This window comes from Balaenoptera borealis (genome assembly GCF_965194805.1).
Source record: "Balaenoptera borealis genome assembly, chromosome: 7".
Lineage (NCBI taxonomy): Eukaryota > Metazoa > Chordata > Mammalia > Artiodactyla > Balaenopteridae > Balaenoptera > Balaenoptera borealis.
This window is the reverse complement of record NC_138864.1, coordinates 28690887-28706415: the sequence shown is the minus strand read 5'-3', so window position 1 is coordinate 28706415 and position 15529 is coordinate 28690887. Positions and strand designations below refer to the sequence as shown.

Here is a 15529-nt window from a genome sequence, read left to right as displayed (position 1 = left end):
GAAAAAAAAAAACCTAGCTCATATTCAAATAAAACGGTGGTAGTGGTAAGGAGGATCTCTTTCTCTAAAACAGAAAACACAGGTGTAAAATCAAAAATGTATCAAAGAGCAGTATCAATATACCGCATTGCACAATTGCTTTCTTCAGTAAGAAATTATCTGAAGAATTTACTACCTAACAGCCAAAGGTTTAACCTTTCCTAATGTAGAAAAAAATAGCACTGTCAGAGGAAAATATTTTAACTGATATATTCTGCCTATGTACAAGAATTGGATTTTACAAATTTATGCTTTCTGAAAACAATTTTATTGTATATGGTAATGACTGCTATATTATCTGTATCAAATCCTATCCTATTTGAGTTTTTATATCTAAGTTCAAATTTATGGATATCAAAACATGACTATTGAATATATTATTATATTTCTTTTTTACTAAATTAATTCCTGGACAAATTATTATTCATTTAAAAATTTTATTAGAATTTGTACCTATTATTTATTCTAATTACATAGCATATTTAAAACCAATGATAATATACTATGGCTTACCAACTTTAAACCAGAGAATAATCTTAATGTTAATGTATATTTGTAGATAATATTTTATAGTTAAAACTACAGTTTTTATTCATATAAAAATCAGAATTGTTAAATAGTTACTATTAAAATATGCAGGATTATTTCAAAATATGGAATAGTGCTTCTTTTCAAATGTAGAACTGCAACTTACATATTTGAAAGAACTTAACTTCTTTTTATTATTTTTTAAAATTACAAATACGGACACTTCTGTAAATGTTTAATAGAACGCAAACTGCTCAGTTGAAAAAAAGTGAAAAATAAAACCACATGGGAAATGATAAAAGACACAGGAGCCATTTTAACATGGCTTCCATTGGCTAAAGATGGAACAATTTGAGCATCAAAATGAACAGGAATAGATAATATATCATGCTGAATAAAAGAGAATCCATGAGTCCATATTTACATGACTACTTCTACTAGTAGACTACTACTACCACTACTACTACTACTAGTAGTAGTAGTAATACTTAAATGGAAGGAGTAGAGGAGAAGGAAAAACTTTCATTTACAGAAGAATAACAAGAGAGAAAGAAAAGTAAGAAATAAAAAAATTATTTTAAAACCAGCAGAGTAATAACTGATTCATGCAAAATTAATCAAAGTATGCCTAAGCCATTTTGTGAAAATTTGTTTGGGAATAGGATGTAGTCAGCCTCAAAGGCCTCAAAATATTTTTGTTTGTTTTTCTTATATATGAAGAGAAGTTTTTCCTTTATACCAATTAACCAAGTTATCAAACTCATCAGCAATAATTGAACAAACTGACATCATGTGTCACATGAAATAATCCTGAAAAAAGGACAAAATATCACCTAGGCAATATTTCTGCATTTAACTTGATTTCATTCATGAGAAAATAATCAGGCAAAATGAAATTAAAGAGCATTTGTGAAACAGCTGGCTTGGATGACTCAGAATGTCAATCTCACGAAAGACAAAAATCAAAACACAACAAATGTGACTGGTATACAAGTGCTCATTATATCATTCTTGTGACCTTCCTGTGGAGTAAAATTTTTCAGTAGAAAATATTGGAAAATATGTGTCACTCACAAAATTCTCATTTCTTTGGTGTCCCTAAGAGCCACTCATTTAATTTTTTCTTTGATTTTTTTTGAATTTGTAATTTGATACATAAACTTTCATTTTAATGAAAAAGAAATTTGACTAAAAATAAAGATATTTTATGAGAGATAGTTAAGTGTCTGCTTTGTACAGATTTCAGTGCTTTGTTTTAATTTTTATGTTGATTTTCATGAATTCATATGCTTGTAAAAAAAGTCTTTGTCCTATACTCCCTAGTATACATTAGTCTTCTTTCCATATATTTTATGTTTAGATTGTTATCGTGGGAATGGCAAAAATTATATGGGCAATTTATCCAAAACACGATCTGGACTAACATGTTCGATGTGGGACAAGAACATGGAAGATTTACATCGGTATGTAAATTTCTTTCTTTCAATATATAGTATGTAGTGATAACAGCAGATAGGTGTATTGAGGTACATTGGTATTTCTTTCAATTCATTTATATATTATAGTAAGCTAATAAAAACATTAGATTGATCATTCTGTGCAACTCAGTTTAACATTTTCTCTCTATGTGGCAAACTTAAATAAACAATTCAAACCAGTACATATTTATTGAGCATTTACTATGTGTTCTGCTCTGTAACAGGTGCCTCGGGAACATTAACAAAAAGTGGACATACATTTGGGCTCCACCTTTAAGCATGATATGGTCATACGGAGAAAACAATTACACAACTGGATAAGACATTGTATAATGAAATGTCAAATCTAGTGTTTCAAATAGTACATTATAGGATTATATTCTCATAATTATTTAATTATTAATATTAGTTTATAAAATTGATAAGTGACCATCTTCATGTATATACATACCTTAAAATTCCACTTAACTACTAAAAACTTATTGAGATATGTTTCCTTGTATAGCTTTATTCTGATACACACGCTTTTTCTATAATTAAAGCAATGGATATGTAATTGAAAAAAATCTATATATTTCAGAGAATTAGAGATTTTGACATTGGACATATTCACAACAAAAGCAGTTATCTTCCACTTGACCCCAGCAGTAGTGCTAGTGTGTTTGAAATTACAAAAGACGTATGAGACATAGTTGCAACATAGAACAGATTTGTATGAAATATCCTGGAATATATACAGCAGGATTAAAAGAAAAATGGTAGTGTCATTTAATAAAGTATCTACAACATGGTTGCTTTCTGTGAGTTGTTATCTCATTTGACCATCATAATCCTATATGGAAGATATTTCTGTATGTGTGAATAAGAATTTAAGGATCCAGAGAAGTTGAGTCACTTTGCTCCTGGTTCCACTTTAGCTTTAAAGTTCTTATGCTCTTTCAAAATTTACTCACTAGTGGATGATATTTTTTCGACTAATTTACTTCACAAACAAATAGTGATAGTTCTAAAGCAGTGTTCTCTAACATAAATATGCAATTGACATATGTAATCGCACTTGTACTTTTTAAGTTTTCCAGTAGCCATACTTACAGAAGTAAAATTAAACAGGCAAATTTTTAAAATAATGTTTTTATTAATCCAATATTTCTAAAGCTTTTCATTTCAATATGTATTCAACATAAAAATTATTAATGAGCTATTTTACATTTTTATATTAAACCTACAAAATTTGTTGTATATTTATAATTATAGCACCTTTCAATTTGGATGAGCCACATACTAGCTTTTCTGCGGTTACTCTGGCTAGTAGCTACTGTACAGGACACTGTAGCTCTAGGACTTCAAAGTTAAGCAGAATTCTGCCATCATGGATCTCACTCTAGTATGGAATGGCAGAAAACAGCAAATGCCAATGCCATATTAGAAAATCCACGAAAAAAGCATATCTTATGTTATGGGACTGCAAACAAGTGACACCCACACTTAAATGGTCAGGAAGTTTTCCTACAGGAAGGGATGTTAGTTGGGACATACGTAATAAGTAGGAGTTGGTGAAAGTAAGTGTAGGAGGAAAAGTACATCAGGCAGAAGAAATAACTTGTCCAAAAGCCCCAAAATGGAGGTGTATAAAAATCAGAAATAACTTTAATAAGGTTGAAACAGTATAATTTGGTTAATGTCCACAGAGAAGAAATTCTCCAGTGGCAAAACCATACAGGACCCTGTAAGCTGTGTTAAGAAATTTGAGTTTTATCCTAAGCATTAAAGGAATTCATTCAAGAATTTTAAGCAAGAATTGTCATGATTAAAATTAATGCTGATTTCAACACTGATATTTTTAAAAGCATTTTTAGAAATATGGTGGGGTGGATCTAGCTCTTCACGGACTTGTGAAAGACAATTGTAACCAACTCTGCCTTCAGTGATTCCATATTAGAAGCTTGACAGTTTTATGGTGGAAGTAGTTACAGTTACACTACAGAAATATGCAAGGACAACAAATAAAGACCCCCTCCCCCCATACACACTTCAGAGTGCTAGTTGTTAAACATTTACCAGCATACCACTGGAAACACGTTGCATATTTATTCAGGGATGCACTGGTTATAACTCAATTCATTGAGTTTAGGTTTGCCTTTGGAAATAGTTAAGAGTCATTTGGAAATAACTTGTAGGATACTGATGAATGACTAAGTTGCATGGTACCATTTTGGTTTAAGAACAAACTATGACGAGTAAAGAGGTAATACTGTGTGGTGGTTTTGAACACTGACTCTGGAAAGAGCCGTGTGTTCAAACACATGTTCTAAAGCTTAAAAACCATGTGACCCTAGAAAGATTAATTGTCCTCTGTGGATTTCAATTTCGTCAAATACAAAATTGCATAATCTTCGAGCCTGTCTCATCAGGTTGGTCTAAGGGCATATATGTAAGTCATCTGTAATAGAACCTGTCACGTAGTAAGTATTGTATGTCTTTACTGTTGTATTGGTCCAAAAAGTAAATCCAAGTTTAGTAAGATAGTCCAAGTTTCTATGTTGAAGCTCTTCCCAATTTTTAAAAATGACATATTAATTATGTTCAAGCATGGTAGTAATTAGTAATCCAAAACAAATTAAGTTAGAATGTATAGTTTTCATGACGTGGTCAGGATGGCCATGTGGAACTTGACTTCATTAATGTTACTGAGGTAAATGTAAATATTGATGTTATATGAGTGGGCATGGTCTTATAAAATAACACAGTATTTTTGCTTTACTTTTGTAATAAATTTAGTTAAGATGTAAAATGAGAAAGGCTGAAGTGTTACTCAATTATCTGTCAAAAAATCACATTTTGTAACTATATGACCAGTGAAATTTTAGAATTTAATAATTTTATTAGCACGTTATTATTGTTTTCAGTGTATCTTCCAGTACGTTGTCATAGTAATGTTGCTAGTGATGCTTCTTTACATGTTTCTGAAACATGAAAAAAATACTTTTGCAATAGCTTGCATTTTCTATGCATTTTATAACTTAGATCTTTGTCATCTGCTCCTTTTTTGGCACAGGGGTATTGTTACCTTGCCAGTATAGTTATTAAATAGAAGCAAAGTCATAAAATCTTTTATCACTTTATCTATGCTGATTATTCAGACTTATTCCTGAGTTAAAGAACATCCTTCCAAACTGCAAGAACAACAACAAAATAAGTCTCAAAAAAAAAAACCCCCGAAATTCACAGCAGGTAGCTTGTGAATTTCATTGTATCTGTAATGAAAGTTATGCACTAGGATTATATCTTCGTGACATTTTGTTTCTCTTGGACAAGATGTGCATTTTGTGATGTTCAGAGTTTGTTGTTTATGCAGGCATATCTTCTGGGAACCAGATGCTAGTAAGCTGAATAAGAATTACTGCCGGAATCCTGATGATGATGCCCATGGTCCCTGGTGTTACACGGGGAACCCTCTCATTCCTTGGGATTACTGCCCTATTTCTCGTTGTGAGTACATTTTGTGATCTTTTTCAGGTGAACCATTTTAAATATACTGCATGTCCTCTAAAATGATACCTTAACCAGAGGTGGAAATAATATAGGAGGGCTAGAGTTGATCCCAAAATAAGGATGCATTCCAGACAGCAATACACATACACACAACTTCGTCTCTCCTCTAGACAAGGGGACAATCTGCTGACCTTTTAAAAGAGATTTTCCTCCCTCAGAAGATTCCTATTTGGAATTCAGAAGTAATACATGGCCATTGTTCTGACTGGGCTAGAAAGACCTCTCCACCCCCCACCCCCACCCCCACCACCAATAAATACTAACTGTTCAGCCTCTGAAAGTAGCAGAGCTCTTAGCAAAGTCCCCAGCCCACTAAAAGACCCATAAACAGATCAGAGATAGTTGTGCTTCCATTTTCTTCTCAGCTGTTTAGGCCAAGACTAAGAAGCCTAAAACATTCCATCTACTTCTCTGAGCCCAAGATGATTTTGTTTAAAAAGTATTAGCACATAAAGTAAAAGATATATGTAAAATGTATATGTCTGGTATACTTCATGTAAAAGAGCGTCTATATAGCAATCAGAAAAAGATGAGATGATTCGAGAAAATTGAAGATGAATCTTCAAGAATAAACTTAATAAACAAATGAAAAGATATTAAAACTTAATAGTAAGAAAATATAATAATTATAATGAAAAGATAAAAGCATAAGAAATCATTTCCACCTATCAGGTTGGCAAATAAGAAAATGATTGCTAATGCCTAATATTGGTGAGTACCTGGGTAATCAGACTCTCTCAATACTGTGCTGCTCTGTGTACTGGGAAGCCTGTATTGAAGTCAGTTTGGGGAAAGGTATCAGGATTTTCAGCCTCTGCACGACTGACATTTTCTGCTGGATAATTCTTTGTTATGGGAGGCTGTCCCATGCATTATAAGATGTTTGGTAGTGTCCCTGGCCTCTACCCACTAGATGTCAATAGCATCACCTCCACTGAGAACTGCTAATGGAGACTAATGTATATTGAGATGAAAATATATCCTCAATACATTATTGATTGAGTGAAAAAGACTTATAAAGCTCTATTAGTAGCAAGAGACCATTTTACTGTAGTACATGTCTCACAGCTCTGTTTATAGCAAACATCTTTAAACACTATGTTAAACTGCCTTCTTGTTTAAAAAAGACATAGTTTTATATGTTCAGTAAGAGTCCTGTTTTAAGAATGTTTTTCATGTGAGACAAGGCAGTAGCAAGTACCTTGAAAATAGCAGCAAAAATACTCACTTTAAAAGAGATTAGATTGAAGAAATGATGTTTGCTTTAAAACATAAAACACAAACACAAGTCTATATTTTCCATAATATACATCAAATTAAAGAGATAATTTCTCACCATAAATTGTAACACTAGTCACGTTTCATGAACTTTTAGCATAAAAGCAAACTTTTAAAATATGATGTTAATCAATTATATCTATAGTTAAAACTTGGAACTTCCCAATCTATTTTTAATAAAGAAATTTTCTATAATAGTAAATATATGTTCACAAAGAAATAGTATTTCATATTGTTATATATCATTTCATCAGCTTTAATCATAGCCTTTCTAATTAATTAGTGTTCTCCTAATGTTCCTAACTTATCCCAGATTAGGGTTTGCATAGGTCCTGAAAATGTTCTTTTATGGCAGATGTCTTTCTGGTTTTAACATTAAAATAAACAAGCAAACAGACCAACCTTTCCAACCTCTCTGGTGCACAAAAAAATTTTTTTTAATGGTGAAAGGGTTATTTTTTCTAAATATTAGTTTTATTTCATGGTACCTCTTTGTGAAGTTTCTACGATTAAGAATAATGGAGGCTGGGCTTCCCTGGTGGCGCAGTGGTTGAGAATCTGCCTGCCAATGCAGGGGACACGGGTTCGAGCCCTGGTCTGGGAGGATCCCACGTGCCGCGGAGCGACTGGGCCCGTGAGCCACAACTACTGAGCCTGCGCGTCTGGAGCCTGTGCTCCGCAACAAGAGAGGCCGCGATAGTGAGGGGCCCGCACACCGCGATGAAGAGTGGCCCCCGCTCGCCGCAACCGCACAGAAACGAGGACCCAACACAGCCAAAAATAAATAAATAAATAAATTTATTAAAAAAAAAGAATAATGGAGGCTAATAGACTCTTCAATGACCTAGGAAGAAGGAAAGAAGTCAATGACCTGGCTTCTAAAACAAGTTCTATTGCTTTCCCTATAGAATTCCAGATTTCTAAAAATCACAGTAGCCTAATTTTAGTATGTAGATATAGTTAAGAGTAAAATGTTCCCATAGAGAACTGTGATTTGGTTTATAAATTTGAAACAAGACTCTAATAACTTTAAAGTTTTTAAAGCATATTTTCAACTAACATTTTTAAACAAAGTTAGTAATGTGCTATTGAAAGACTTCAGGGTGTTGCTAGTATTTGATTAAATGCAATTGCAGATAACTCATTTATTTCAGTGTATTCTGAACATTAATTAATTTCAACAAATATTTTTACACTGTCATTTTTCTAACTAATATTTATAGCCAGGATTTATTTACATTTTTCTTGCTGGTGAAAGGCTAATAAAATTTATCTTTAGAAGATTTGAGTTCTTATTTATTTAACTTCAGAGACTATATATCATTTTCACACTGCACATTTGTATTACAAAACCTGTAAAGGTTTGTACTCCTTTTTAAAAAATGCTTACAAAATAATATTTAACATATATTTTTAAGGTTCTCAAGATGCAAAAATAAAACTGTAGAAATGTCTATATTTGTCTATATGCATATACACAGTATATCTTTGAAAATTCTTAAGTATTAAGAGAGCATAGTGGTTTAGAGTTTCAACTCTGATTTCCTGGGAAGGATTTTAGTTCTATCACTTTAAGTGCCTTGGGTAAATTATCTCCACCTCAGTTTGTATTTATTTATTCATTTGTTAATAATTTTAAATTGTGCTGCTATTGTATGCAAAGCCCTATATATCATTCTAAGTATAGAAAATATAAACAATGTTTCCTACACTCAAATCATTTTCAGTGTACAGAGGAGACATTTTACATACATAATCTCAAATAAAGTCATTTAAATACATACATATTAATATTAAAATATATAATAAGAATGGGAATACAAATGTCAGCGTGGAAAAAGATGTGCTGTTCATAAAGTTTTGAATTTGAGTTGAAACTTTAAGGATCTATTAAAAGAAAGTTTTCTTTATGTTTTCAGTAAGAGCACATGTTTGGTTCTGAGGCCATATAAACACACACACACACACACACACACACACACACACACACACACACACACTCACACACACCCCTACACTTCCATAGGAAAAACTTTTATCATTGACATGTTTTCCTTCTTCAAGTTTAAGGTGAATCAATATAAAGTAAGATTTGTATCATATATAGTTGTTCAGATTTGAGTACTATGGTGGAGACGTAAGGGAAAAGTAAAAGAGGAGAAGTGAAAATAGTATTTTAAGGTAAAATGGAAAAGGCCTAGAAAGCAGAAGAAACTAGAATGCTTTCAAAAAATTCATAATCTAACCAGCAACCCAGAATCTCTAGAAATCTGATTTTAAGTGGTAATGCAGCTTGTTCTAAATTGTGAGAAATATTGGCTTAGAGGAAAATCTATATATATACTCTTAATTATTAAAGCCCCTAAATGATAAGATCTTTACATTTTTAAAAATTTAAATATTTTAGTAAGGTACAATAATGAACGAAATACTTTGTTGATGTATTAACTTGATGCCTAGAAATAGGAAACTTGATATGCAATTAAGAATACAATGAATAGTGTAGTCTTTCTCACCACAAACGATACAAAGAATAAATAATCTAATTTTTTATTTTAGAATTTTTATGTAATTAACTTGAGTGGAAAAAGAAATATCCTTGTTGTTTTAATGACCACAGTCGGCCTCCATCCTAATTTGTACTGTAAACTAAAACAATGACCTCAGCTGACTCTAAGACAAAACCATCCCCAAGGATAAACTAAAGGGAAAGGGAAATGATGAAATTTGTATGTTCACCTTTACACTTATTCACTTAAAATATCTAGATCTGGAAAATGGACATAAATAAAAATGCTTTAGCATGTATTAATTTTTCTCAAGATTTCCCATAAATAAAAATCAAATTTGCATCTATTACAAAGGAATCCATATGCCATTTTTGTTTTGTTGCCAGTTTATTTGAGCTCAGGGCACTTCCAGAGACTAACAACCAGCTGGGTCTAAACAATGCCTGACTAAACTCTATGTCATCAATTCTGGACAGTCACACACTAAATTCCAGGAAATGTCTTGTACCTCATTCATTACTACTTAAGTATTTTCAAATCCTAGCATCCTCCAAGCCTTTCTCTTGGCAGCAATTAAACCCCACTCAGTAGGGAGGTTGTAAAAAAGAAGTAAGTATGAAGTTTTAGTTATAATTTATTTGCAGTTTCTGGTATTCTTTTTTTTAAATATTTTTCCCCTTACTACCTAGAAAAACCAGTCTTTGAAATATGCTAACAAAACATAATTATATTTGGCTATCCCTCTTTTTCCATGAGTGACCTTGATTTCTATCTTCTCGAATTCTTAAAAAAGTTTTCTGAAACATAGGAAGTTTTAATTATCCTTAACCATATAAAAGAAAAGTAATTTTCAGAAAAAATATAAATGGGTCAAATTACAGTAAAGCTACATAGTTTATCTATATGAATGGCCCAAGTAAACAATAACAAGCATTAGTGCTGTTCGGTGGAATGTTCATTGTGTACGATGTTTGGCATCTTGGGAGAATGAGGCAGCTCCTTGTTGCTAGCAGTGTAATTCAAACTGCCAACATCCATCAAACCACATACCTGATAACCTTCACAGTCATAAAACAGGGCTTTCCTCACATGACCCACTACCAGTAGGTGCATGCTTTCAACTTTGTCTAAAAGCGATACATAATTACTCAAAAGAGTATTATTGCATTTTATTTTTGAATAAAATGTAAAGAATTGTAGTAAATTATCCATTCATGGATGTTTGGATTTCAATACACAATTCTGGTTGTATATAACAGAAATATGTATGTAAAAATTATGTATATACATATATATTTGTTTTTACAGGTGAAGGTGATACCACACCTACAATAGTCAATTTAGACCGTAAGTAATCTTTCAAAATAATATATCTGAGTCTCTATGTGTCAGAAATGATGTCATTATTTTCTTCATAGAAAAATAACATCATTATATAAAGTTCCATCATAAAAATAAAATAATCTATTTTATTTTATTTGAACATTTTTTTTCTGTGTGCATGTGTAAAGGTGTTACAAAGGCAACTGCATAGTGAATATCAAAATTCAATGCTCTGTCACAAAATATGTTATATTTAACTTTGAAAAAAGCATGTATATTGCTTTTACCTAATTGGGGGCAGAAGGTATCCATTGGACTTTCACCATCCTTTAAATTAAATCAGGATGCTACAGTCAGAAAGAATGAAACCCGAAGATTGGAAAGTTATGCAGTGTCTTTATCCTGCTCTATCTTTAAAGCTCTTTGCATGCTCTAGGAGGCAAAAGATGACACAATCTGAGAGGTTCAGTTAATCCTCAGCTTAAGAAAATCTGTTGGGAGCTGCTTGTATCTGATTTTCACACATTTCTTGGGCTGAAGGAAGTTACTCAAATGTTTTGATTTAAGAGACCACCTGCTGTGTCCCAGGCTGAAGAGCAAATGGAAATCTATTTTAGACCATGGACAAGAGTGGAAAGGATAAGGCAAGGAACACAGAGGAGGGTCAGGAAAAAGTTTACTTCAAAGAATTCTGAATTATATCATTTGGACATAATGATTTAGACATAATTATGTCATTTGGATAAAATTTCAGTTAATATAACTTTGGTAACATGTTGCAAAATGGTTCTACATTCTTACTATACAAATTCAGGAGTAATAAACCAAATATAGTTTTTTTATTTTCACTTAGGCTATTGCTTTTCATTGACATTTAGAAATAAGCACTGTAAATAACATTGTTCCATTTTATGTTGAGGTTGTTAAGGGAAATACAATTAATGTTAGACCTGAAGAACTTGTACATAGTGAGCAAAGCCACTGTCACTATCATGGTAATGCTGTTGACCTTGAGTTGATTAGTTTTTCTGTGTTACCCATCTACTTAGATGAGGATAGCAAACATTTTGGGCCTGATTTGGCACTGTAGTTATGCTATTTACCTTCTTTTGTCCAAAATGTTCTTCTGACACAATTACAGTAGTTACATCTGTGTAGTTACCATTGCACTAAAGAAAGCTGAGAGGCATGGATTATTTCAAAATGTGTTATCAAAATGTTATGTTTGGTCCTCTTTTTAGATCCTGTAATATCTTGCGCCAAAACAAAACAATTGCGAGTTGTAAATGGAATTCCAACACGAACAAATGTAGGATGGATGGTTAGTTTGAAATACAGGTAATTATTAATAGACACAAATCATACATATCTGGATTATTTGCAAAAGTTATATTCTCAGCAGTACGGCCATGTGTAGTCGTGCAGGTTGTGCCCTCCACAAGGCACCTGTATGAGGGGGGGCACAAGAGGGGACTAATCACGTTCTGCTTGCCAAAAGCCATGGATTTTGCAATTTGTGCCTCCAGAGATGGTGCCATTTTAAATGCTTACAAAGGTCCCATATGTGTTTGCATTGACCCTGATGTGGCACTTCAGTTCTCGTAAAGCAAAAGACAACTACACAGAGAACCTACCTATACCTTGATATCACCATATAGTTATAATACTTATATTATTAATTTCCCAATCTAGTATATTATGAGATTATTTTTTAACTTGTCTATGTACAATCATATCAAAAATTTTATATTTGTTTTTAATTTCTGACTTTTTTATTGTCATTCTAATGAAAAATAGCAATAATTTAAAATTCTAGAACATTTCATCATTAAGGAAAAGATTAACAAATTATACTGATAGTTGAACAGTCTTGAAATTATAATATTCAGTGTGGATAAAAAAATTCTTGACATGTCTATTTCTCAATGTTGTAAGAATCAATGCCATGTTCTATGTAAAATTTTTCAAAATATACTATTATACAAAATTAAGATTAGTAATTATGTTGTAAGAATTAAATATTGAAAACAGGAGTTAGCTTAAAACCTGATCATACAACTTTCTATATACTACACATATTATACTGTATGGTAATCAGAATGTTAAAATATCTTTGTCTATATCTATCTGTATTGGAACCTCATCATGCAACATACGCCAAAGTGCACCTGAATTCTAACCACATTCTCCCTTGTTTTCAAGACACCCCATGTTTCTCTCTCCGAGCCTTTGTGCTGTGGTTCCCACTGTATGTTGTAGCTTTCTTCCTCTGTATTTTATGCCTGGAAAACCTTTCATTCTTTAAATACCAACTGGAATATCTCCTCTTTTTGGAAACCCTCCCTGTTCCTTTACCTCTAGCCTCCTAGAATAGAGGAAGAAAATCCATTTTTTTTAACCATAACCAAATCACAGTGGCATTAAATTAGAATAGAGACAACTTGAAACTGAAGTTTTTTTAAATTAAGTCAATTCTTAACAAGCATGAAGTTTATATCCTTTGATATATATATATGACTTTAGATACCAGGTAGAAGATGGCCTAAAGTTCTCTTTTAGTGTATCTTTCTTTCAAGGAGTAACTCATCAATTTTTATAAATATTTATGTTGATAATTGTAGGGTAGCTGTCCTGGGTGTGTAGTACCAAAATAGATTTATGAAACTCACCAGAATATTAAAGCTGATTGTGCAATATGAAGGCTTAATGAAGGCTGTAAAACTTGGGGGGGGAGTGTTTTATTTTCTTTATTATAGAAAATGTTTCAAGAATCTACATCTTTGAACTAATTAGAGGATCTTTGCAAATCTCATTACTCGAGGAAAAAAAAAGGCAAATACTTTTCAATTTATTCTTATTCAAAGGAGACTTCCTTTGGAAGTCTCCATCCTTGGAGAAGCAGGTGAAACTGTTTTTCATCAGATCAGAGTAGTATAAACTTTTTTTTTAAAAAGTACTTTTCCTTTTAAATCCAAGTTCTTAGTAACAACAGCTGTTTAGCTATTCTTCCAAAACTCACAGAGAGGAATAGAGATTCAAACTCGATATATATTCTTAACCTTCTGTGTGGTACAGGCCATAAATAACTGTGGTCTTAGTCTGGGAATCTTATTCTATTACCCTCTGAAGCACTGAACATCTGTACGCTTTGGAAATGTAAATTGTGAATAGTTGTACTTTTTTCCATGTGTCTGCCAAAAAATAATGGATTTACAGATTTTGGATACATCAAGTAAATATTCTAGTATTTATTATTCTCTACAAATATTTTATAATTTCCTAGATCTGTCTTGCAAAATTGTTTTGATTTTATAAATAAATGTTATATTGTTGGTCTTAAGCTGAACAAACAAATTACTCAAACTCAGTTATACTCTAAGTTAATATATCAGAACTACATAATGGTAATGAAAGAAGGGAATAGCGCATAAATATTATATATGGTTACCACCCGATGGTTTTCAGATTTTAAATAAAAACTCAAATTTGCAGTTTTCATAATGAAACACTGAATTTAAAATAGGTCTAATTATCCTATATTTGTAGCACATACTTTCTCTCACAAGGATAGACACACACACACACGTGAACATATGTGTTGGGAATGGATCTTCGTGTGTAGTGACAGCGTTCCTCATATAAAAATAAAGTTGCTTTCATAAAATTGTAATCACATTATGAAAAAAAGTTCTAATGCTATAATCATCAAATATCATCCTTCTGATAAAAGGATTACTCGTTTTATTCTAGTTGGGTTAATGTCTACATTTTTCTCTCAATGTGTTTAACAAATGGAGCCATAGGTTTTGCATTAATTGGCAGGCACCCTTTCTGCACAGACGTTACTTGTTTCTCTTTCCTCTTTCTCTTAGAAATAAACATATCTGTGGAGGATCATTGATAAAGGAAAGTTGGATTCTTACTGCAAGACAGTGTTTCCCTTCTCGGTAAAGTATTTCTGAAACCAATATTTGTTTTGAGCATTTGAAAATATGTATGGCTTCCACTTAGCTTTAGGCTTAGAATGTGTATTCATTTAACAGAGATTCACCAGCATAGGGTGAACAAATTAATTTCTTTTTTTAGATTTAGCTTATAAAATTTACCTTGACTTATAATTTCTTTTTTTAGATTTAGCTTATAAAATTTACCTTGACTTAATTGATACTTACTTATGGGTACTACTTCTGTTCACCTCTTTCCACGATTGGCACTACTCTCATTTGAGGAAAAATTTTGCTAGAATTATGTTAATAATTTTTACCCCAACCTCCTTCTTGCACTGTATACTTCTAGATATTCTTTTTCTGAATTATCAACAAACTTCTCTCAATCCTCACTTCTTTCTTATGTAGAACCAGCCTCAGAATAATACTGAGAATAATTTTCAATGGAAATTAGCCTAAGGAAAAGATAAGGAGGTAGCATTTGTAAGCTTACTCCTTGATTCCCATTAAGGTCACATTGATTTTGTTAGTATAAATATTCAATCCCTGTAAAATATATATATATATATATTCAATCCCTATTAACAAACCAAACACACACATTTGAGATAAAAAGGAAAATTTGCAATAAATTATAACTCATGTAATGTGCTTTACCTGAGAATGTCTCATAAATGACCTACTCTCTAGCAAGAATAAGCAAGTTTTCGAAAAAAAAAAAGCCATTTAGAATTTCAGCAATTTAAAGGTTCTTCCTGCTTATATGTTCTTGTAGTATTCAGAATCTCCCGTAACAAATGTGTTGTTCTTTATTATATTTTAAAGTTTAAATTTAGGTTATTTATCTGCCCTTATAAGCTAATATAACAATATA

The 15529-nt window shown here is 32.0% G+C and overlaps 1 protein-coding gene across 3 annotated transcripts in view; it reads left to right on the top strand.

Moving 5' to 3' along the window:
- The window catches only part of HGF (hepatocyte growth factor), a 116160-nt gene that overhangs the window by 61600 nt on the left and 39031 nt on the right, over window positions 1-15529 (top strand). For all 3 annotated transcript variants that reach the window (XM_082399369.1, XM_082399370.1, XM_082399371.1), the window contains 5 exons: window positions 1928-2030; window positions 5401-5534; window positions 10694-10732; window positions 11950-12046; window positions 14581-14655. In XM_082399369.1, the coding sequence (XP_082255495.1) occupies window positions 1928-2030; window positions 5401-5534; window positions 10694-10732; window positions 11950-12046; window positions 14581-14655 (448 nt within the window). The remainder of the gene's footprint in view (window positions 1-1927; window positions 2031-5400; window positions 5535-10693; window positions 10733-11949; window positions 12047-14580; window positions 14656-15529) is intronic.